We start from the raw sequence: 25,011 nt of genomic DNA on the forward strand, positions 1-25,011 counted from the left end.
TTGGGGTTCAGAGTCTTGCCCAAGGACACTTCAGCATGTGGAGTCACGTGGGCTGGGAATCGAACCGCCAACCTCATGATTAGTGGACAACCCTAATGTGCTCTTCTAATGCATTGTTTCTATACTATTCGTTCATTTACGGAGACATATATGGTGCATACTCCACATAAACAGAGTTAACAGAGTAAAAATGTGTGTAGTCACTGAGATGGTTTTGATATGGTATGTTTACTGTAAGGAGTCCTTAATCTTTATGGAAGGAGTCTCCAGTGGCAGTGCTTTGTAATAGTCAGAGTTAAAGCTTTGTGTTTTCCAACATCTTCTGGACAGAGGTGTTTACACGTTGTGGTGTCTTGTTAACATGATGTATCATCGTTGATTCAGAGGAGAATAAGGTGGCTTTCACACTGGCAGTTTAGTTGGAAAGAGAGCATGGTTTGTATGAAAAGTTAAAAATGTTAAAGCTGTCATGCGGACCGAACCCGAAACTAACTGTACTAGGTGGTCTACTGCTGCGCATAATATGTGCTATGCGTTATAGCACCAAAATAATAAACAAACAAAAAATATGGTGACTCACATTGTGTTCTCTATGCACGTCGTGATACGATGATGTAAGAATAGTATAATTGCACCAGGGTTCGATAGAATCAAGTGAGTCTGAAACGCTGTAGGGGCACTGGGAACAATCACTCTTGGAGTTGGACTGCAGCACTTCATGCAGTGGAGCCATTGGAAAGGGGCATGGTCTGACCAGAGGCTGAAGACCCATCCCAACAGATAGTACTGGAGGGTTGAGGCTACTTGAAGGCCAGACATTCTTTTTCTACCATGCGTTATCCACTTTCTTGGCATTCCTCCCCTCCACCACCTGGGAAAACACAGCCCCACTGCCATTTCTGATGCATCTGTCTGTAAAACCAAAGTGTTAGAAGTCATGAGAATGTAAGATAGGCCACCATATAATGCATCTTTCACCTGAGCAAAGGTCCGTTGGCACCATTTCATCCACTGGACCAGATGTAGTACTCCTTTTTTGGTCTTGGGTCATGGGCAGGCTGCAATTGCTGTCGTCTAAGTGGAAGCCCAAGTGGAAGCCCAGATACTGTACCATACTTCAACCCATCCAATTGCACAGTTCTTCAGAGTTGCTGTGAGTCCTGTCCATCTCAAGGACTTCAGAACAGCTCGCAAATAAATGTGCCATTACCAGTCATTATATATGGAGTGAGGGTGAAGGATGAGGTGTTGAAATGTGGCTGGGACTCTGAACTGAAACCGAACGGAAGCATGAGAAATTTGTTTAACCCGAAGGGAGTGGAAAAGGATCTTTTCTTTGCAGGACACCAAGGAAGTTAATGGAATCTGCACATATTCCTAGTTAAATCTATAGTGTTGAATAAAAGCAAGCCACACCTAACCAATCAAGCAATTAAGCATCGACATCATTTAGACACATCATTTTATAAAGTCCACACAAAAATGGATGAACAATATTACGGGGCTAGACCAGTCACTGTGGGACTCCTCAATTACACTCATATTGGGCATGTCCTGGAGCTCCTACCAAACCACCTTTTTCTTGTGTTCGTGTAAACGGTAGGAGGCGGTTGTGCACAAACACCCCAGGGGGGGTATCAGAGTTTGAGATTAGTATGAGATTAGTGTGATCAGGCAGGGGTCAAAATACATCAGAAAACTCTGATTGCGACTGGGCAACCTTTGCTATATATGATGGTGAGATGTGGTCTCTACAGGGGGATTGGAGTGGATTGTGCCAAATATTTCATGTTCACCTCCAGACAAGTGTGCTGTTACGCAACCAGGATTGATATCATATCGGGAAAACAAGTCCAGAGGTAGTCTTAAAACAAATTCCCCCTTCCCCTTACAAAATTCATTTTCTGCTGACTAGCATAGCATAATGGCACAAATTGGAGAAGTGGAAGATAGGAATTTCTGGTTTTGCTGATGTTTTGGCAGGAGTGATGGAGTACAGGAGGATGTGAGACAAGACAGGTTTTGGTGTTTGCATGCCTAAGCATGATGACCTCATGTCTAAACCATCTCTCTTTCTTTATTTAAATAAATATCAGATTTATGCTTTCATGCTTATAAACTTATAAAATGTTGATTAATTTTCTATACCTGCAGCATTGACAGTAGCATAGCTGCAAATCATAGGTCTATATTAATGTGCTCATTCTAATTCATTATTGTTTCTATAGTAACAGCACATCGACAGGGACATATAAATGGATTAAAAACATAAACTGATTTTTTAAAATTGTAATCGTCATTACTGTGCAACACCAGCACACCTGCCTGGGCCTTGCCCCTGCACTTGTGGTCCCTGGGCCACTAACCTATGTGAGAGTAGGAACAGACAGAAAACAATAGGGAGGGGTAGAAGGAACTGGGGGGATGGACGAGTAGGAAACCAAGTCCGGGAAACTGGTTTGGGGTAAAGGTTCCATGTTTCCGGAGGTAGGGATGGGAGAAGGGAGAGGAGAGGAAGAAGAGGGAGAGAAAGAAAGTGAGAGAGAAAAGAGGAGGGGCTGTGTGCCTCCGGATACACAACCAAATGGCTCTACACCTGTCAGACTGCCTCCTACAGCAACACCTGTTAGGTGGGCTGGCACGTTGTACCCATTGCAAGATGGCTCTCTTCAGGTCCAGGTACTCCAGCATGTTTGTTACTGGCAGCTGTTGGGTCATGAGCTTAGCTTGCTCTCCCAGTATGTGTAGCAGACAAACTGCCCTCTGTGTTTACGGCAAGGCCCATGATGCCACCGCATGTTTGAACAGCTTGACGAACACTACTGGAATTCATGGGGACCAACTCAGACAGTGTGATGTGTGCCATGGGTGGTGTTGCAGTGGGCTGGGCTAGGCTCCAAAGTACCTATCAATCCTTGTTCTGTGCTTGGATGAGAGCCTTAAAGTGTGCATCTTGAGGATGGCTTGATGTACAGTACGTTCTGGTTGATGCCAGTGAGGATGCCATCTTGATGATTTCAAGATTTTGTTTGTCATTTTCCATACTGTCCCAACTTTTTCAGAATTAGGATTGTGTGTGTGTGTGTATGTGTATATATATATATATATATATATATATATATATATATATATATATATATATATATATATATATAGCTTGACAGCTTGACCTTTACAGACCACATCTCAACAACTGCACGGTCCTGTAGGTTCATTCTGTACAACATCAAAAAAATCAGACCCTACCTCACGGAACAGGCTACACAGATACTAGTCCAGGCTCTTGTTATCTCAAAACTGGACTACTGCAAATCACTACTCTCGCACCTCCCGGCCAGCTCCATCACAGCCCTTCAGCTGATTCAGAATGCAGCAGCACGCCTCGTCTTCAACCAGCCCATGAGAACCCATGTCACACCCCTCTTCATCTCCCTCCACTGGCTTCCTGTAGCCGCCCATATCAAATTCAAGGCCTTGATGCTCACCTACAAGACCTTGTCTGGATCAGCACCCTCCTACCTCAACTCTCTCCTGAAGGCTTATGTTCCCTCACGCAATCTGCGATCGATTAGCGACCGACGTTTAGTAGTTCCTACTCAGCGTGGCTCAAGGTCCCTTTCAAGAACCTTCAAACTAACTGTTCCTCAGTAGTGGAATGAACTTCCAACCTCAATCCGGACCGCAGAATCTCTCACCATCTTCAAAAAACAGCTAAAGACCCACCTCTTCCGTGAACACCTAACCAACTTATTAAAAATAAAATAAAATAAAATAAATTATTGCACTTCCACCTCTACTCTGCGCACTTTGCTTCTTCTGGAACTCAATTAATGGATCTTGTATGGTAGCACTACTCGTATTGTTCTCTGCTTGATATATCTGCTTGATATTTACCTTTTTGCTTAGAATTTCCAGAAATGTATTCTTGACATTTTCTCAACCGATGTCTTGAGGAATCTCCCTGAGATGCTTTGTAAACAGTATTAAAAGAGTTCCCAATTTTACTGTTACAGTTTTACCGAATACGGAAGTTTGTTGCGCATAACCAAGTTAGGACTTATAAAATATTAATAACTGATTGCATTGTAGTCAGTGTATGCTTTGATTGATGTATTTTTTGCATATTCGAATACAAACCATATTCCATGAATTTTTTTTTGCCAAATAATTTTGTCAGTTAATTACCTTAAACAAATTGTGTGTTTTCTTCTTCCCAATATAACATACTCTTCATATTTTGATGCTTTAATCAAACCTGTAGGGTCATTAAAAGTAAATATTGTGCAAATATCCCCTCTGGACATCACTACTATAGTGATTCATTTACCTTGCACAATTAATTCACATTTTCACAGGGGTAAAACTGAACTTTAATAAAAAAACGATTAAACTGTCACTGATAATAATATTTATACAACTTTTACTGGTAAAAATGATTTTTTGAAAAACCAAAAGTTTAATTTTTTTGCACTTTCCAAAATAATTTTTACATATGCAATATTATTTAAATCAAAACCCCAGATTTGATGCTGCATACTTTATGCTGAGTCTGGATTCAATTGTTTGATTGCAAATCTATTATATAAGAGCTCTGTCGCAAAAAGTGAACTGGAATTTTCTGTCAGCAATTTAAGATTCAACTTCCTTAGTGGAAAATATTCATATCCTCATCAAAAAAACAAAACAAAACGGAGAATCATGTAACTTTTTGTGTGTGTGTGTTTGTGTGCATGCATATGTGTGTGTGTGAGTGATCATACATATAAAGGCTCATGGAGAAGCTCAGACACACTCAGAGTTTGATCATGATCCTGCTCGTGCTGCTTCTCGCCGCCGCTGTAAGTACCACAATCCTGATAATAAAACCCAAGTATACGGAATAGATGAGGCACTTATGAATGACAATGAGTGTGCTTATGAACACATTAATGATCCATTTTAGTTGATATTATGTAATAATATAATGTTATTGAATTTCAAATAGCTTTGAATCTCATTTTTCTTATGTATTAAAACAGAATAAAATCACCCAGTGCCTTCAAATAAGAAATATTAATGAAAGCCATTTTGAAAAAGCCAAAGTTCATTCCTAGTTTAATTAATTACTGATGATAAGCTTTTATCATTAAAAATGTATATTATGACAATAATTTCAGATGCAAATTGTTTTCTGTTTTATATCATCACAATAATCAGTTGTCTGTTTTATTGAAAGGTTAGAAATATTAAGAACTGTAATGATGGACATTATTCAATTCTTTACCATGAAGATATTTTACAAAATGGAAAATAAGAATAAGATGTGCAGTATTTGTTTTGTTTTGTTTTTTTTTTTCATTTATTTCATGTGCTGCACATATGTGCATACAGTATTAATATTGTTTGAAATGTAAATATTTAAATAGTTTCCAATTGACTAATCTGTATGTTTTCCCATTTTTGAAAAAAAAAAAAAGTTCCTTTAAATGTTTAGTAATTAGGGATGCAACAGCATATCATTAGGTTTGATAGCTGTACCACCATCTATATTGAGGGAATATAGATTATTGTTTAAAGTGGATTTGTTAAGAGAATTGCTCTCAGTAATGTAGAAAACAACAATGAATTAGAACAGTTTCCTAATTTTCAATCCCGCAAGAAGAAACTTCATACTCCATACTGCAGACAAACAGCATCTCCATACTTGCTGTAAGCTTAAACAGTAAATGTACTATATTAATGTATGCACAGCTTTATGATAATGCACTGTTCAGTGTGTGTTGTGAGTATGCTCATGGTTTTCTATGATACATTGTGCGTATATTCATGTTTGTTTATGATGTATTTTGTGTGTGTGTGTGTGTGTGTATCAGAGGAGTGGCCATGCTCACAGCGTTCAGGGTCAGGAGAGAAATGCCTCATGTGTGTGTGAGGTGAACAGCTCGATCTGGGCTTTTCCTGTTACCAAGTATGACGTCGTGACACAAGTGCTGCAAAACTGCCAAGACTCACTGCAAAAACTCCAGACACAGGTCACACACACACACACACACACACACACACACAAACTTCATGAACACCATAGCCACATCACTCTCTGGATAAACACCAAACACACCTTACACACTGCGACAAAACACCAAACACAGGTCACACGCACTGCAACGACACCATTTTATTACAGAGTTCATATTAAAATGATCCTATCCTAAATATTTTCAAAACTGACCAATAAAAACAGTCCTTGTTATTTGTTTTGGGTGTGACCGTACAAGAGCTAAACTGAAATCGAATTTGAAATGTCAGTGTTGGAATAAATTGTAATAAACATTCATTTTGGCTGACAGACGGTGACGGGTGTGAAGACGGTGCCTGAGATGGAGGCCACACTGAATAATGTGATGCAACGGCTGAAAAGGTTCCAGTACCTGAACAATCAGGGCCTGTACAACGCGCTACACCTGAACCAGCTCAGCCAAGAGATCCAGCAGCTACACGACACCATGAATAATGTAGATCTGGACAAAGCTGGAGGGGAGGCACAGCGGATAAGTACAGAGGTATACGTTGGGGAATAATGCATCTCCTTGGTATTCACCACATGTTATGGTCACATGGGCAGTATCCTTCTACATCACTGTATTTATTAATATTTCTAAACATAAGTGTAAAATAAATATATTTGCATGTACTTGTATTTCAGTTGCAAAAGTTTCAGGAAGATGTGAACAAGATGTACAGGAAAAATGTCTTCAACTTAGAAACAATGAGGGAGAAGCTGCGGTCCCTCAATAACCGTGTCCAGAACTGCAGGACCATTCCACAAGACTTCAGGAGTAAGTGCATTAAAATTTTTCACTGGAAACTTACCATGTCGTGAACAAAGCCTACTTAGCAATGTAAGATCATAGACTTGTAGGTACTAGACATGACTTTCAAAATGGCCACCATGTACTTCCAAGTAGAACAAGCCATAAGGTTTTTGGAAGTATTACCAATTTTGGCTTTGACTTAGATTTCTAATGAATAAACCAGTGGTGAGAAACAACACCCTGACCCAACATGGGGAAAAAAAAAACTTGATTCAAAAGGGAACGTATCCTCTTCTGGGTGACACCCCATAGTGAGATTATAGATCATAAGAGTATACAGGTGTAGATGAGTAAAGACAAACAGTACTAAGTGTGTTAAAAGGATATGAGCGGATTGTGAATAAGCTTCGAGGCATGAACACAGGACAGTCTTTATGATTACAGCAGCAGTTCTTACATACAAATCTACAGTATCCAGGTGAGATTCAACACTAAAGCAACGATGAGACTTGACATGTATCCATGTGGGACCAAAGCAGAAGGTGAGCCACAGAAGTAAAGCATTAGGATGGATGAGACAGATCCGGAGAGCGAGAGGATACACAGTAGAAATGTGTCCAGATTTGTCACTAGCATCACATCAGGCACTTTTTGTGATTTTTAAATAATATTTTCTGTGCTACAGGCTCTTGTTATGATCGCATGATGAGAAATATCAGTGCTCCTGTGGTCATTAAGATGAACCCATTCAGTTCGTCCTACATCGCTGGAGCATGGGGTCATGACATTGACACTGATGGTGAAGAAACATACTGGATCCAGCCTCTAGCTAGTGGACACAGGTTGGGCATCTCTCTGCGCTTCTACCAGACTTATGAGGACTTCATGGCTGAAAGGAACCACAGAGATGAATCGGTGGCTAACTCATACACTCACGCTAATGCGATTCAGGGTCCAGGGACTATAATTTTCAAGGGTGTTGTGTATTATCAATGCTATAATTTGCCCGAACTCTGTGCCTTTGATTTGAAAACCAAGCAAGTCGAACGTCTCACACTTCCTGATGCTGGGTTCAACAACAAATTCCCCTACTGTTACTACAACTGCTTCGATTGGACGGACATCAACCTCTCAGCTGATGACAAGGGCTTGTGGGTAATGTACGCTACAGAAGCTAACCACGGGAACATGGTCGTGAGTCGAGTGGACATTGAAGGCTTCAATGTGACACACACGTGGAAGACACGCCTGTTCAAGCGCTCTGTGACCAACACCTTCATGGTGTGTGGGGTGCTTTACGCAACTCGCTACATAAACACCTACAAAGAGGAAGTGTTCTACGCCTTCGACACGACCACAGGGATGGAGGACAACACGCTCTCGATCCCTATGGAGAAGGTGGCAGCGGGCATCGCCAACCTTCACTACAATCCCACAGACATGAGGCTCTACATGTACAATGGTGGCTACATGCTCGCATACCAAGCTTACTTCTGAAAAGCTAGATTCGAATATGCATTCAATTCCCTGTACCATAACCTTATACTATAATATACCATATACCATATTCTTCTTTAGTTGATCTAGTCTCTTTCATTGTAGTAGCCAGCCATTTTTTTCTCATTTGCACCTCTAATAAGACAAAAATCTAATATGTTTCAAATTGATATCTATTGTATGAACTTATGTAAACTCAGAGTATGCTCAAAGTAATGCTTCATTAAAGAGAAATAAATCTTTCATGTCGACAGATGACAGGATATGTGCTGTGACATAGATTATAAAATAGCTGAATATGTTTCACATCTTGGCTTCTAACGTTCATGCAAAGAAGTTCATCCTAGAAGTAAGCTTTCATCTCTGGATGGCCTTTCAGTTACATCATGTGGATCAGTGTAAGAGCTTGGTGTGATTATTGACTACAGTCTCTCATTTGAAGCTCACAACTTGGATAGCCTTTTTTCATCTCAGAAATTTTGTTAAGATTAGAAATACTGTATAAAAAGTGTTGTAATTTCCACACAATTCACCTGATTTGGATTACCATCAAACTGAAGCTGAATGTCTGCAGTTTGAGCATTCAGTATTCCTTATTTAAGGTCAGCTTCAATATATTGTGTTAGCCAGCTAAAATAACAGTAACTTTGTCAATGTTGAAATATTTATGGACCTGACTGTACAAGTACAAAGTCAAATGACATGTCATGTGTAAATTTGAAGTGGATATATGCACTGGGATTATATTAAGTAGCGTAAACAAAGTGTCTTAATACTTATTTCTGCTCAATATATAATCATAAGCAAGAAGTCGAATAGTTGGTAAGTTTCTAACCTATTGTTTTCATAGGTAAAAATATTCCTTTGCAGGAGTTGGAAATGGCTGGGTAATAATAATATTTAAAAAAAAAAAAGCATTTGAGACCACACTGCACAGGCATTAACATAAGGTCATGTTTTATTGATCAAGAGGTGTTTCCATAATAACTGCGAAACATAACTTGTTCAGATATTATTCTCAGGAATAAAGAAACTAAAACAACTGACAAATGTTTAAAAAATCAGTCATGACATTTAAAAGATCCCAATTTTCTAATGGTATAAACCACTAGCATCTATAGAAAGGGTGATCTGCATCATTGTCACACAGCTGAATGAGAAGATGACAGTTTAATGAAATACAGAATTGCATGAGATGACAGTTGATTGAAGTTTACTGAAAGACAGCATCATACGACACGATGTATGCGTCACTGTAGGCGTAGAGCATTCGGTCTCGTGGGTTGTAATTTAGAGACTGGATATTGGTCTGCATTTTCTTGATGCGGATCTTCAGATCATAGCGCTCCTCACTTGTCTCTGTGTCGAATGAGTAGAAGATTTCCTCTGTCTGTTTGTCCAGGAAGCGTGTGGCGTAAAGCACTCCGCATGCCACGAAGGTGTTAGTGGCAGTGCGCTTGTGCAATGATGTCCGCCACGTTCGGCCTAAAGATGGAGGACTTCCTTCTTTCACCTCGCTAAGGATCACGTTGCCAAAATTGTCAGGTGCCGTGTAGACGACCCAGACACCAGATTCATCTGTGGTGAAATCCAAGTCTGTGTAGATGTACGTGGCGTCCAAGTGGCCGAAAGGAAATTTGTTATTGAAGCCAGAGTTTTGTGGAAGTGGTGTATTAGTGACGGAGCGGTCAGAAATGTTAAAGCGACAAACCGAGGGTGTATTATAGCAGCCGTAGTATAGCGCGTCTCCATACTGCACCACGTTAGGGCCAATGATTGTGTTTGTGGTGGGATTTGAGGAAGCGATGACTGTGTCCACAGGACCAACGCCTACCAGTATAGTGCTCAAACTGCTGTAATGCCGCACATAGTTGGCAAAAGCATTGCTGCTGGTCAGAGCCACCAGCCAGTACATGTCCTCCTTTCCTGGAGCAGGTTTTGGGTCTTTTCCCCAGGCACCGTAATAGTACGAGGTTCCATACTGGGTGAGGGCGTAAGTTCTAGGGCCAGTCACATTAACCAGTTGGCCTTGTGGACAGTGTCCTACACACACACACACACACACACACACACATGCACACACACACACACACACACACAGAAGAAATTCAATGATCAGATGCACTATACATAGACTATTAAATTTAGGTGTTTTTAAAAAAAAAAAAATACAATAAATGAACTACGAAAAAAAACTGATGCACTAAAGACACTAAAATATTATGATAGTGAGATTGTCAGTGTAAGCAGTGCCTTGCTCTAGAATGTATCCCTATATTCGTTATACTGGCTTTATACTTGCTATATTTGCTGACTCAAAATCTATCATGGGAAAATTGGGCATGAGGTGGGAATACCCTGGGAAGGCAGTCCATCGCACAGCACTGCGCACACACACCTACTCAAATGTACAGGCATGTTTTTAGAAGGTAGGAGGAAACCGGAGAACCCAGAGGAAACGAACACAGACTCTATTGATGGTTAAGTTCTTCATTTTTGCTGATAGGTCCATTTGCTAAAGTGATAACTGATAAAGTGTACGTACGTGGGTGAGGAGTGGGAGGCTGAGGGGTGGCCTGAAGCTCATGCTGACACTCAGTCAACTCTCTCTTAATGCGTTGATTTTCTCGCTGTTTGCTCACCACGAGCGAAAGATCGAAGGCCTCGAGCTCCTTCATGCCTTCTGTCATGTTTTGCAGCTTTAATTACACACAGACAGAACAACAATAATGATCATCCACTTACTTAATTATTTAGACACTACAGACATTCAGACACAAGCAGATCAGTACTTAATTAACTCCTTTTACCAGAGGCCAGGGCTTTAACACTTTGCAGTTTTTCAGAAGTATTTATTTTTTTACCTACCCTGCTAGGTTTAAATGTAATAATTGAATTGTCGCAATTGTATACAGTGTTTAATTAACAAAAAAGCTTTAGTTCTGCTGTCCGTTTCATCTCTGTACCAGTGTTATTGTGGACAGGTGTGAATTGTTTGCCCAGCAGGGGGCTCCCACCCCTCCCCTTTCCCATCACCCTGCTCACCAGCAGCTAAACATGATATTCATGATACATACAGAAACCCGACAGTGTCCTGACTAATCTTATAACAGATTTGTGGCAATAAAATAATTCGTTTGTTTACACTGAAAATGTCCGTCACGTCGATTTCCATTCTGCCAGCAGGAAGAAAGGGTTAACCAATTTCTTACACACTGCACACTTCAGATCAAAATGATTAGTTTAAAATGTAGAGGAGATAAACAAGGTGTGTTAAAATACATTTTACAGACAGCCTTTCTCATTGGGATAACACATAGCTGTCATGAAACCCCTTTCATGAACAGGTTCATACTTGCTAGTATTTTTATTTTTTTTGGTGCAAATCACCAAGCAGACATATCTAAATGCCAAACCTGAGTGATATTGCACTGCGTACTGGAGCTTAAAAGTGTGTGTTGAGAAGTTAGGACACTTTCAGGTAAAACTCCTTATCAATGCTTGTGTTGTTTTCTTGTAATGACATCATCGATGATGACTTGCATCCTCGTTTAGAGCTTTCTCTGAGAATGGGTCCAGTTTTGGCGGCATGTTATAAGTTGTCTATACTCAGACCATACACTATATTTAAAGGAACTCAGTCACTGTCTGCTTGTCCAGAAGCACACAAGATTTTAATTTTAAATATATAATTACATCAATGACCTATAAAAGTGACACAAGGTCTATGCACATACAGAACGGGTTCTCAAATGTTTTGGAGTAAAAAACCACTTTAACTGTGAAATAAAAATCAACGATCTCTCCCAGCACAGATTTATTGAATGAATTTACTCTAACTATGTAAACATTAAGCTACTTATTCAAATGTGTGCAATTATATTCGCTCCCTAGAGCTTTCTCATTCCTGATCCTTCCAACGACAGGATACATTAGGCCCAATCTGACGTGATTTAAATGTGAAATTATTTATAGACTGACTGATTTATTTATTTATTTATAGTTATTAAAGTTTGGATCCATTCAATTCAAGTGGGCAGGTTAATACTTATAAGAACTCCATAATAAATAGTATAACTATGGTAATGGTGGATTCGCATTTTGTGTAAAAAAACAACAAAAAAAGAAACAAAACAAAACCATTGAGCCCCTTGCTATGCTTCATGGAGCTCTGAAGATCCAGACTTACTAATTACTTAAGAATTACTAGCATACACAGCGATATCTCTGCTCACATGTTGTATATTATTTTATTTTCCCCAGATTATAATAAAAATGTAATACACATTCAATAATTCCTTTATTTGACCTAGCTTACATCAGCCATTTATTTCTGTTTTAGCCTTTACTCATCCACATGTTGCATTGTCATCTAACTTGTCATCTTTACTCGAGTGGTAAAATCTTTGACCACTAGAGGCCATTAGTGAGCCACAAGAAATGAGCATCATAATTGTCTTGAAAGCTTTAATTCTTCATGAAGTCATATCTCACCATCACTAGCAAAGGGTTCAGACAATCAAGCAACTCAATAACTCAAATAATCAGAATCAAAACGTAGTGATGAGTCAGAAGTGATAGGTTTGAAGTGTGGGTATATGTAGAGAACCAGGGAATTTGAATCAGGGATCTGTGTTATTAGGATGGGTCAGGGGATGGATTCTAGGAAATCGATTTTCAGAAGTGGTTGATGTGACAAATGGTATCGGATTAGTATGCCGTAACAACAGTACCATTGTTGTTTATAACAAGTTATAATGCAATATATTTGTAATGCAAACTGTAAAATATTAACAGCTGAACTGCAATAGAGTTTAATTCTATCCATTTAAAAAAAATACATGGTGTATTCTCTAAGGTGCCCTGCCTTAGAGAATACACCATGTATTTTTTTTTTTTAATAGATAAAATTAAACTCTATTGCAGTTCAGCTTTTAATATTTTACAGCAAACTCTCTAAAGCAGGGGTTCCTAAACATTTGACAGTCAGAGACTCCTTTAACTGTAAAAATTAATTGATGTACCCCCCCCCCCCCATAATATAGATTAATCTTACAAACAAACAATTTTAAAAATGTGTATTTATTTGCCAATTCATTTCTGAACTTTCCACCCATAGAACCTGTTTTTATTAAAACTGTTATGGATTCTAGTTGACATTATCTATAAGCATAATAGTGGATTATGAAGAAGCAAAAGGCGACGTTAATGTAGCTACTGAGTGGTGCTTAAATCCACCAGTTTAGGATCTACCTGTATACTCCATAAAGATGTATGATGTGATGCTGTTTGGTGTGTGATGTGGTGCAGTAAGTCACCTTGGTTGCCGTGCTCTCACTGAGCCCCTTGTGTGAGTTGATGGTTTTCTTCAGTTTATCCATGAGCCCCAGGACCTCAGCGAGCTCGAGTTCGATGATACGCAGTGACACGGCTCCGTACAGATCACCATCGTCTTCATTCTCCAACACAGACACACTCTCCTCCAGCTGCTCCAGCCGCCGCTGCACTCCCAGCATCAACACATCCACCTCCGTTAACTGAGAGAGAGAGAGAGAGAAAGAGAGAGAGAGAGAGAGAGAGAGAGAGAACATTGCTAACAATTAGGTACCCAGAGATGTTATCGGGGGTAAAAACCCCCAGTATTCCATTGTGTTGGGCGATCTTCTCTGTAGTCAGATCGTCAGCCGATACACGATATTATCGCGTACGGGGGCAGGGCAATACTTATTATTTGATCATTTATTTCCTCATTTATCTACTTATTAATTCACTTGTTTGTTTACTAATTTATTTAATTATGTAAATATTTGCTTACTTATATTTTCACGGGAAATGACACGTTCGTCATTTTGCGAGCAAAGTTTTTGGAATTGGTGGTAAAGAAAGAGAGAGAGAGAGAGAGAGAGAGAGAGAGAGAGAGAGAGAGAGTACAGAAGAGCTTACTGAGTTTAGTATTATGATTTCTCTGTAACATGACAGGCTCTGTATTTTAGTCTTATTAACTTCAAGAAAGAGAAAAAAGAGAAGCCTTGCAATAATGTAAGTAGGAACAGGAACTTCATGGAAGTTGTCTGGATGCTCCACAATTTATATTAAATATGACCCAAATATAAAAAAGACCCAAAGAGGAATACAGAGTAGTCCCAGCAGAGGGAGTTCAAGATGTAGGACACTACAAACGTATCCCGTAGAAAAGTTTACTTCCTTTACTTACTGTAATTAATAATAAAGTGTGCATGTAAACTTTTCTGGTGTGTACAACCACATATGTTTAATGTTATTTAAGTCAAACGCTGCTAGATTTTATTGCACATTAATGAACTCCAACAGACTCTATTTGCCTTGACAGAATGTGAAGCCGCTGTGTGAAGCAAGACAATCGAGAAGAGACGAGCGATTACTAATGTGATGGAAGTGGGCTGGGCTTGTCAATTAATACTGAAAAAATTGTCAATCATTCCAGATTGTCCCACCCGCTGCTTTTTACCCACTGGGGGAAAATGTGTCTTTATGTATATTTTTGAGTAATAACTCATAGCAGTAACACTCTACGAAATGTGTAAAGGATGGCAGGTCTGTAAATAAAAAAGCACAACATTCGGTTGTTCATTAATAAATAAAAATTGCAATTGCTGGCAAACACGCAAGGAAGAAAATACTTCAGGGTGTGCTGTTATGTGCTGGAAAATAATAATAATAATAATAATAAGAAGAAGAAGAAGAAGAAGATGAAGAAGAAGAAGAAGAGGAAGAAGAAGAATAAGAAGAAGATAAGAATAATAAGAATAATAATTCCTTACATTTATATAGCTCTTTTCTAGACACTCAAGGCAATCAACCTGGGGGTGGTAACAGTAACTCTGTTTCATCACACCACCCTGTTGATGATAATTATCCCCTCTAACGGCACGGCCGAGAATTTTATTCCATACCTGTCAACTTGGCAACCTGTCAATTTTCAGAATGTTCAGAATATATAAAAGTGTCTCTTAAGCCACACACCTGTGTTGAAGTGATGCTCTTCGTGCATTGGTTAGCACTAGTATGAATGGAGTCGAGTTTCTCCATTGGGAAAGGACGCTGCAAGTTCTTGAGCTCACACACACAGTCCTTTCCGCTCACACGCTGACAGCAAAAACATCGCACATTAAAAATACACACACGAAACGTACGCATGATACATGACATTTACTTTGAATGTGACAGTTTTATAATTTTTTTTTTTCTTTGCACTGCTTACGGAATTGTACAATTGTTAATTTGTGGACTGTGATGATGTTAGATATTAACCCAACATCTTAAACATGGTAAACTTTTTTATTTTATTATTATTATTATTATTATTATTATTTTTTACAAAGCATAAGTATAAGCATAATAAACACAGAGTATAGCTGTGTTCGTCTTACCTGAAAGAAAAGTGTGAGGAAAAATGCAGCCGTCCATACGGACAACAGAGTCGACTTCATGTTTGCTTAAGAAGACGATCAGAACAACGACGCTGTAGCTTTATATCAGGAAAACAAGTCCAGAGGCTGTCTTAAAGACAATCACCACCTCCTCTTACAAAATTATGTTTGTTAAGAGAAATGTCAATTTCTGCTGACTAGCATAATATAAAGGAACAAATTTGAGAAGTGAGAGCTTGGGAGTTCTGTTCTGCTGAAATTTGCAGACCACTGACCAAATACAGGAGGATGTGGGATAGCACAGGATTTGGTGTTTGCATAACTGTACACATGTTCAGCTCATGTTGAAACTACAGCAGATCCTTCTATGATCACAAATAGATTTGTTTTGTTCCACCATAAATTACAGCATTGCGCTGTTCAGTTCTCTATATTAACTGGTCAGAAGGTGTTGCTTAACGCTCTATAACAGCAGCTCTGAAAATAGTGCTGCTGCAAATCAAGAGTTTATATTAATATGCTTGTTTGAACATGTTATAACGATAATGAGTCTTTATTTGTCACACATACATTGCACGGTGAAATTATTTTCTTCACATACCCCAGCACGCCAGGAAGTTGGGATCAGAGCACAGGGTCAGCCATGATACAGTGTCTGGAGTAGAGAGGGTTAAGGGCCTTGCTCAAAGGCCCTTAAAGTGGCAGTACTGGGGCTTGAACCCCCAACCTTCTGATCAGTATTCCAGAGCCTGAGAGTGCTGGGGCTTGAACCCCCAACCTTCTGATCAGTATTCCAGAGCCTTAACCGCCAAGCCACCACTGCCCCCTCTTCTAGAGTAAAAGTTCATCCACATAAACAGATAAAAACAAGAACGTCTGTATTCATAAGCATTGTGGTTTAATGTTCACCCACTCCTCTTGCCAAATCGTCTTTAATTTCCCATGGTTACTGGGTTCTCCTGATGGCAATTACTAAATTATTAAGTGGGATTTAAAATGAAACTGTATGCACATTTGAACATTTTTAAAAATATACAACCCCAATTCCGAAAAAGTTAGGACAGTATAGAAAATGCAAAAAAAAACAACAAAAAAAAAACAAAATGAGTCATTTGAAAATTCAATTCACACTGTAGTATATTGAAAACACATTATTAACACATTATTTGATGTTTTACTTTATGAAATTAATTTATTTTTGAAGATATGCACTCATTTCAAATCTGATGACTGCAACACACCCCAAAAAAGTTGGGACGGTCGACTGTTTAGCACTGTGTAACATCACCTTTTCTTTTAATAACACTTATTAAGTGTTTGGGTGCTGAAGACACCAGTTGGTTAAGTTTAGCATATGGAATTTTCCCCCATTCATCCATTATGCATTTCTTCAGCCGCAAAACTGCACAGGGTCTTCGTTGCCTTATTTTGTGCTTCTTAATGCACCACGCATTCTCAATCATAGACAGGTCAGGACTGTAGGAAGGTCATGCTAGCACCCGCACTCTCTGCTTATACAACCATGTGCTTGTAATCCGGGCAGAATGTGGTTTGGCGTTGTCCTGCTCTGGATGGCAGCATATGTTGCTCCAGAATGTGTACATATCTTTCTGCATTAATGATGCCCTCACAGATGTGCAAGTTACCCATGCCATGGGCACTGACACACCCCCGTACCATGAGAGACGCTGGCTTTTGGACCTGACGCTAATAACAGCTTGGCTGGTCTTTTTCCTCTTTGGCCCGGAGAACACGACGGCTGATTTGCCCAAAGACTATTTGAAATGTTATCTGTTCAGACCATAAAACACCATTCCACTGTGCAACTGTCCATCTCAGATGAGACGAGCCCAGAGAAGTCAGTGGCACTTCTGGACAGTGTTGATGTATGGCTTCTGCTTTGCATAGTAAAGCCTTAACTTGCATTCGTGGATGCAGCGGCGAATGGTGTTGACTGACAAAGCTTTACCAAAGTATTCCCAAGCCCATGTCAGGATATCCATTACAGACTCATGACGGTTTTTAAGACAGTGACGTCTGAGGGATCGGAGAGCACGTGCATTCAGAAGTGGTTTTCGGCCTCGCCCTTTACGCACCGAGATTTGACCGGATACCTTGAATCTTTTAATTATATAGTGCAATGTAGAAAGTGAAATACGCAAAATCCTACCGATTTGTCTTTGTTGTTCTCAAAGTGTTGGACTATTTGCTGACACATCTGTTGTCAGATTGGCGAGCCTCGACCCATCCTTGCTCTTGAAGGACTAGTCCTTTTTTGGAGTCTCAAAGACGATTGCCTCACCTGTTTCACATCACCTTCTTATTTCAACTTGTCACATCGCTATTAGTCATAATTCGCCCCTGTCCCAACTTTTTTGGAACGTGTTGTATGCATCAATTTCAACATAAATGTCTATCTTCAAAAAACTATGCAGTTGATTAGATAAAACATAAAAGACCTTGTCTTTATATGTTTTTTGTTTAAATCAAAGTACATTTATAAATCCCTCCTCTTTGTTTTTATTAGCATTTTACATACTGTCCCAACTTTTTTGGAATTGGGGTTGCAATTCTTACTGATATCTGTATTAATATAATTGTTATGACAATTTGATCATTTTATTAAAATAAAGTTTTACTCCTTGTACCCATATGAATTTTTAAAAATGCTTCTCTTATATATATAAAGTATTGTATATATATATTTATACTATACAATGGATGAAATAGTCACCCCCCCCCCACCCAAAAAAAAACTTTGCAGTTTCACAGGACTAAAGGTAGTAAAACTTTGCTTTAATAAAATGATCAAACTGTCATCGATAACAATATTAATACAATTGTTATTAGTAATAGTATTTTTTTTATATCAAAAGGGTTTTTTTTTTGCTCTTTCTAAAAGTACTTGATGTGCTTTGATGTACATATAGTTTAATAGAAAAATCTTTCTATAAATCTTTAATAGAACAAATATTTAAATATGAGATATTTTTCAACTCAAAAATAAAGTATGTAAGTCTTTGAAAAATGTATTAAAACATTTTAGTTGTTCCCCAGATTTGATTCTGTAAGCTTTTTGCAGAGTCTGGATTTATTACAAATCTATTATTAAACAGATATGTTGCATAATATGAATTGGAATTTTTCTGTCAGCGATTGCTTAAGTCTCAACTTCCGTTAGGGGAAATCTTCACATCCTCATCAGAAAGTGATGAAAATAAACATTTACATGAATCCAAACTGACTATAATGTTTTTCAAAATAATTGCAACATTTCTGTGTGTGTGTGTGTGTGTGTGTGTGTGTGTGTGTGTGTGTGTGTGTGTGTGTGTGTGTGTGTGTGTGTGTGTGTGTGTGTGTGTGCTATACTTATAAAAGCTCATGGGGAAGCTCCGACACACACTCAGAGATTCATCATGATCCTGCTCGTGCTGCTTCTCGCCGCTGCCGTAAGTACCGACGTATCACTTTCAACTACAATCCTGATAATAAAACCCCAAAATACAGTATAAGAATAAATGAGGCACTTATGAATGACAAATAAAGCATTGTAAGTGTGTTTATAAACAACTTAATTATTCATTTTAGGTAATATTATACAATAATATAATTTTATTGAATTTCAAATAGCTTTGAATCTTATATATTGTATACAATTGAAAACGGTTGCTATAAACACAATTATCACTAAAATTTCACGTTACTTGCTTTCTGTTTAATATTATTGCTCAATTATTATTATTTTGATTTCAGTTTTATTTAAAGTTAAGCATATTAAGAACTGTGCAAAGGCCTTTGGCAAAGGCCAAAGAAAAGCTGTAAAACAAAGATGCCTTTAAAAATAATGAAATCAAACATTTCTCCATAACCTGAACTAAGTCAGTATTTGGTGTTTGTCTCTACCAATGCATCAGTGGTCTCAGTTTTATAAGGAAAATGTCTGGTTAATTTAAAAAAAAAAGAAAAAAAAAAGTATATTAGAGCATCAGCCACAGTTCTTCTAAATATAACACTATAACTATAACACTTGCTACTTGTGTATTACATAATATATTACTATTATTACCTTTTTACTGACATACAAATATATTTTCTATAACATGTTAAATATTAAAAGTAATAGTTGGAAATCTTTTTTTTTTTTTTTTTTACTGACCCTAATGAAGAAGTCATAATATAAACATTTGTTTAAAAAAAACAATTAGGTGCCTAAGACTTTTTACATAGTACTTATATATATATATATATATATATATATATATATATATATATATATATATATATATATATATATATATATATATATATATAAGGTTATGAAGCATGTAATGTCCTTTTTAAAATGGTTGATACAGCTTACATGTCTAACACTGTACATTATCATTCCTAATTGCTAAACATTTTCCAAACAAAAGTGAACCATAAATGCGGTGTTTTTAAGTTACACAGATTAGTCAATAGGGCAGACGTTTTAAATGAAAAATGAAAGCAATATAGGTAGATACGAACATATAAAATACAGCACATCTTATTTTCATTTGCATTTTCTAAAATATCTTCACAATAGGGAATCGAGTAATCGGTAATTACAGTAGTGTACTGTACAGTATGTGTACATGTGTATTCAGTTAGTGAAACTGCTAGTACATTGTTTAAAATAGATTTGTTATGAGAATCACTCTCAGCAATGTAGAAAATAACAGTGAAGTAAAACCCTACATGAAGAAGGCCAAAGCGTGTAGCAAATTTTAAGAAACTTCAATAACATTTCTAACAGTAGATATAAACTTGCTGTAAGTTTAAACAGTAAACATATAATGTTAATGTATGTACAGTTGTATGATAAAGCACTGCTCAATGTGTGTTGTGTGTATGTTTACGTTTGTGTATGATGTATTGTGTGTGTATCAGGGGAGTGGCCATGCTCACAGCGTTCAGGGCCAGGAGAAAAACGGCGCATGTGTGTGTGAGGTGAACAGCTCGATCTGGGCTTTTCCTGCTTCCAAGTATGACTCTGTGACAGAACTGCTGCAAAGGTGCCAAGACTCGCTGCAAAATCTCCAAACACAGGTCTCTCTCTCTCTCTCTCTCTCTCACACACACACACACACACACACACACACACACTGCATCAACTCCAAACACAGGTCAGACACACTGCAAAGGCACCAGCTTTATACAGATTTCACATTAAAATATATTGACCTAAAGAAAAAATGTAATTGTTTACACCGATACATCGAATACATGAAAAACAGTCCTTGGTCATGAACACATACTTTCGGGTGTGACCGTACAAAAATCTAAACTGAAATCTAACCGAAATGTCAGTGTTGGAATAAATTGTAATAAACATTCATTTTGGCTGACAGACGGTGACGGGTGTGAAGACGGTGCCTGAGATGGAGGCCACACTGAATAATGTGACAAAACGGCTGAAAAGGTTCCAGTACCTGAACAATCAGGGCCTGTACAACGCGCTACACCTGAACCAGCTCAGCCAAGAGATCCAGCAGCTACACAACACCATGAATAATGTAGATCTGGACAAACCTGGAGGGGAGGCACAGCGGATACGTACAGAGGTCTATATACACACCCACCCACCCACCCACACACACACACACACACACACACACACACACCTGCCCCTATGGACGAGCTGCCACTGATATTATGGTCACATGGGCAATTGTGATTTCCTGTGCTATCCTCCAGTTTCACATTCTTGAGTCCTCGAGTAGATACATTAATATTTGTACACTGTAAAATATGACATTGATTTATGTGAACTGGTTTCTTCTCTTGAACACCAATTGTCATGATAAGTTTTGGATATTGAACTCAAGTTTATAAGTTTCCCAAAATTAAACGTAAAGTAATCCATTGTCTTGACTTGGACAACTTCAAGCTTATCTTCAAGTTGAGTTTCCTCAAGTTTTTAAGGCAGCAGGTGAACTTTTGTTTCTAAGTTTAACCACCTGAAATGTTTTACGAGGTATGTATAAAAATAAATCTATTTGTATGTATTTGTACCTCAGTTGCGGAAGTTTCAGGAAGAAGTGAACAAGATGTACAAGAACAATGTCTTCAACCTAGAAACAACGAGAGAGAAGTTGCGCTCTCTCAGTAACCGTGCCCAGACCTGCAGGACCATCCCACAAGGCTTCAGGAGTAAGTTTTGCCTCTTCAGCTCAGAGGAGAAATTTTTCGGTTTGTTTTTGTAGTGTTGCTATTTTGGCTTTGAGTCTGTAGGCTTAATAACTTGATGTTTACATTTATATTTATGGCATTTGGCAGATGCCCTTATCCAGAGTGACTTACATTCATCTCAGTTATGCATCTGAGCAGTTGAGGGTTAAGGGCCTTGCTCAAGGGCCCAACCAACAGTGGCAGCTTGGCGGTGCCAGGGTTTGAACTCGCTACATTCCGATCAGTAGCCCAATGTCTTAACCACTGAGCTACCACTGCCCCTGTTTGGTTTGCGTTTGACAATAACGTCACCTACAATATTGGCACAAATAACAATTATGAGTTTGTTTTAAATGATTCAGTCCCTAATTTGATAAAATGCACAAGCTTGCCCTAGAAACAACGGTGCGACCCTTGTACCTGTCACTCTCAGTGAAGGAGATCAAATCTAACAACTATATAGTTACAAATATATATACCCTGCAAGTATATAGTCTCAAATTAGCTTTACAGAAATCCAAACATAGATTTAGATGATTTAGACAACAGGAGAAAGAAACTTTGAGATGAACCAGTAAAGAAGTGTGCTGAAAGGATGTTTAGTATGAGCGGATTGTGAATAAAAGTTCAGTAGCCAGGTGAGATTGTAAACTAAAGCAGTGGAGGAGACTAAGTAATTACCTGTATTTGGGAATTGTAAATCTTTACGGTGTCCATGTGGGACCAGTCTCAGTAGCAGAAGCTAAATCAGCAGTGCAGTAGCTCCAAGCAGATGTAGAGCATCAGGATGAATGAGGCAGGTCTGGAGAGCGAAATGAGTCAGCACAGTAGAAGTGTGACAGGATTTTTCACTAGTATCACATCAGAATTTTTTTTGTATTTTATATGTATATATATTTTTTACATTTTCTGTGTTACAGGCTCTTGTTCTCAGCGCACGATGAAAAATATCAGTGCGCCAGTGGTCACTAAGTTGAATCCGTTCAGTACGTCCTTTATTGCTGGAGCATGGGGTCATGACCCTGGCCTTGATGGTGAAGAGGCCTACTGGATCCAGCCTCTAGCTAATGGAAACAGGTTGGGCATCACTGTGCGCTTCTACCAGACTTATGAGGACTTCATGGCTGGAAGAAACCACAGAGATGAATCGCTGGCTAACTCATACACTCACGCTAATGCAATTCAGGGTCCAGGGACAATAGTTTTCAAGGGTGTTGTGTATTATCAGTGCTATAACTTGCCCGAACTCTGTGCCTTTGATGTGAAAACCAAGCAAGTCCGACGTCTCACTCTTCCTGATGCTGGGTTCAACAACAAATTCCCCTACTGCTACTACAACTGCTTAGATTGGACGGACATCAACCTCTCAGCTGATGACAAGGGCTTGTGGGTAATGTACGCTACAGAAGCTAACCACGGGAACATGGTCGTGAGTCGAGTGGACATTGAAGGCTTCAATGTGACACACACGTGGAAGACACGCCTGTTCAAGCGCTCTGTGACCAACACCTTCATAGTGTGTGGGGTGCTTTACGCAACTCGCTACATAAACACCTACAAAGAGGAAGTGTTCTATGCCTTCGACACGACCACAGGGATGGAGGACAACACGCTCTCGATCCCTATGGAGAAGGTGGCAGCGGGCGTCGCCAACCTTCACTACAATCCCACAGACATGAGGCTCTACATGTACAATGGTGGCTACATGCTTGCATACCAAGCTTACTTCTGAAAAGCTAGATTCGAATATGCATTCAATTCACTGTATGATAAGCATAAACACAACATGATTTCCAGTATAGAATAGAAATTGACTGAAACTTCATTCAATGCTATAAAACACTGCAATGGCAGTGAAAGACGACTTTCTGCTCTCTTAGTTGATCCAAGCCATTTTTTCTCATTTGCACCTCTATAAACAAGAGAAAAATCTATGTAGCATACTCGAAATTATGCTCTATTCTCAGCCTTACCATATTCCACTGACCAAAATTTAAATCCCATCCAATATGCTTATAACAAGTCCTGCAAGTAAATTGAATCTATATTTTTTCAATTATATTGTTTATTTTTCAGAGTTTGGTGTTATCTATATACAATATCTGTACTGTTAGAGAATAATATTATTGGTATAGCTATTTGAGATTTTCTTATAGTCCTATACTGTTACATCCTATGTATTCTCAGAGTATGCTTTGAAAGTAATGCTTCATTAAAGAGAAATAAATCATTTATGTCGACTGATTACTGAATATATGCTGTGATTTTGTGATCGTGACTTGTGATTGCCCTCTACTGGTTGGAATTTTGCACAGGCTGACAAATTGATCACATGTTGTCCATCAGCTGGACATATTGTAAGGGTCGCGGCTGCCCAGGATAACAGAGGACAGCCTGAAAGAATAAATGACAGCTAATAAGCATGATTCAACTAGGGGTCATCACACTTCCACTGTTTTTAACATTCCCACAAACAAATGATTACAAATCCAAATATTACTCACATAAAAAGACACGTTAAGTCATGAGACCAACAGTGTAGTGTGATGAAAAGTGTTCCCATTTCATTGATTAGATGTTGCAGCCTTACAAAATAACAGAATTTCATGTTCAGCATATCTATATAGCTTGAATGCTGAGAAATGTATCCATCCATTTTTTTATACCGCTTATCCTACACAGGGTCGAGGGAAGCCTGGAGCCTATACCAGGGGACTCGGAGAACAAGGGTTCGATTATAGATGTAGAAAATGAATGTTAGGTTTAAGGAGTGGGAGAGCACTAAACTAGGATTGAGAGGTACAGAGGTCTAGTCTCCTTCACTAATGCTGACAGGTACAGGGGTCTCACCATGGTCTCTAGGGCAAGCATGTGCACAGTTTCAAATCAGAGATTGATTTATTTAAAACTGACCATATTTTGTCATGCACTTCTGGAAGAAAGGGGAGTTTTCTGCTGTGTGAGGGATTTACTTTCACTGGGGAGAAAAAAGTTAATCCAGCCTTAGTAATCACTTCAAGCAGCTCTTTATATGCTGCTCTCAGTTTTTAGCACATCCTTCTGGCTCCTCAGAGTCAGAGAGGAATTATTACTTTTTGTGTGTGTGTGTTTTTTTTTTTGGC

General features: G+C 38.7%; 3 protein-coding genes across 3 annotated transcripts; 2 read left to right on the forward strand and 1 right to left on the reverse strand.

Moving 5' to 3' along the window:
- The first annotated feature begins 4,696 nt into the window (after positions 1 to 4,696).
- On the forward strand, positions 4,697 to 9,121 carry si:ch211-194m7.8 (olfactomedin). The gene is made up of 5 exons (XM_053631544.1): positions 4,697 to 4,838; positions 5,853 to 6,011; positions 6,327 to 6,539; positions 6,683 to 6,815; positions 7,477 to 9,121. Exons 1-5 carry the CDS (start codon positions 4,773 to 4,775, stop codon positions 8,286 to 8,288), a joined length of 1,383 nt encoding a protein of 460 aa, XP_053487519.1. The 5' UTR covers positions 4,697 to 4,772; the 3' UTR covers positions 8,289 to 9,121.
- Positions 9,122 to 9,224: 103 nt separating this feature from the next.
- LOC128611765 (olfactomedin-4) lies at positions 9,225 to 15,820 on the reverse strand. The gene is made up of 5 exons (XM_053631543.1): positions 15,698 to 15,820; positions 15,291 to 15,413; positions 13,607 to 13,825; positions 10,834 to 10,987; positions 9,225 to 10,331 (listed from the first exon to the last, which is right to left on the reverse strand). The coding sequence occupies exons 1-5, from the start codon at positions 15,755 to 15,757 to the stop codon at positions 9,502 to 9,504; spliced, it is 1,386 nt and encodes a 461-aa protein (XP_053487518.1). The 5' UTR covers positions 15,758 to 15,820; the 3' UTR covers positions 9,225 to 9,501.
- A 3,253-nt stretch (positions 15,821 to 19,073) lies between these two features.
- On the forward strand, positions 19,074 to 24,133 carry LOC128611915 (olfactomedin-like). The gene is made up of 5 exons (XM_053631787.1): positions 19,074 to 19,146; positions 20,609 to 20,767; positions 21,070 to 21,282; positions 21,739 to 21,871; positions 22,810 to 24,133. The coding sequence occupies exons 1-5, from the start codon at positions 19,114 to 19,116 to the stop codon at positions 23,619 to 23,621; spliced, it is 1,350 nt and encodes a 449-aa protein (XP_053487762.1). The 5' UTR covers positions 19,074 to 19,113; the 3' UTR covers positions 23,622 to 24,133.
- The last annotated feature ends 878 nt before the right edge of the window (positions 24,134 to 25,011 follow it).

The sequence above is a fragment of the Ictalurus furcatus genome, chromosome 8, assembly GCF_023375685.1.
Source record: "Ictalurus furcatus strain D&B chromosome 8, Billie_1.0, whole genome shotgun sequence".
NCBI classification, from domain to species: domain Eukaryota; kingdom Metazoa; phylum Chordata; class Actinopteri; order Siluriformes; family Ictaluridae; genus Ictalurus; species Ictalurus furcatus.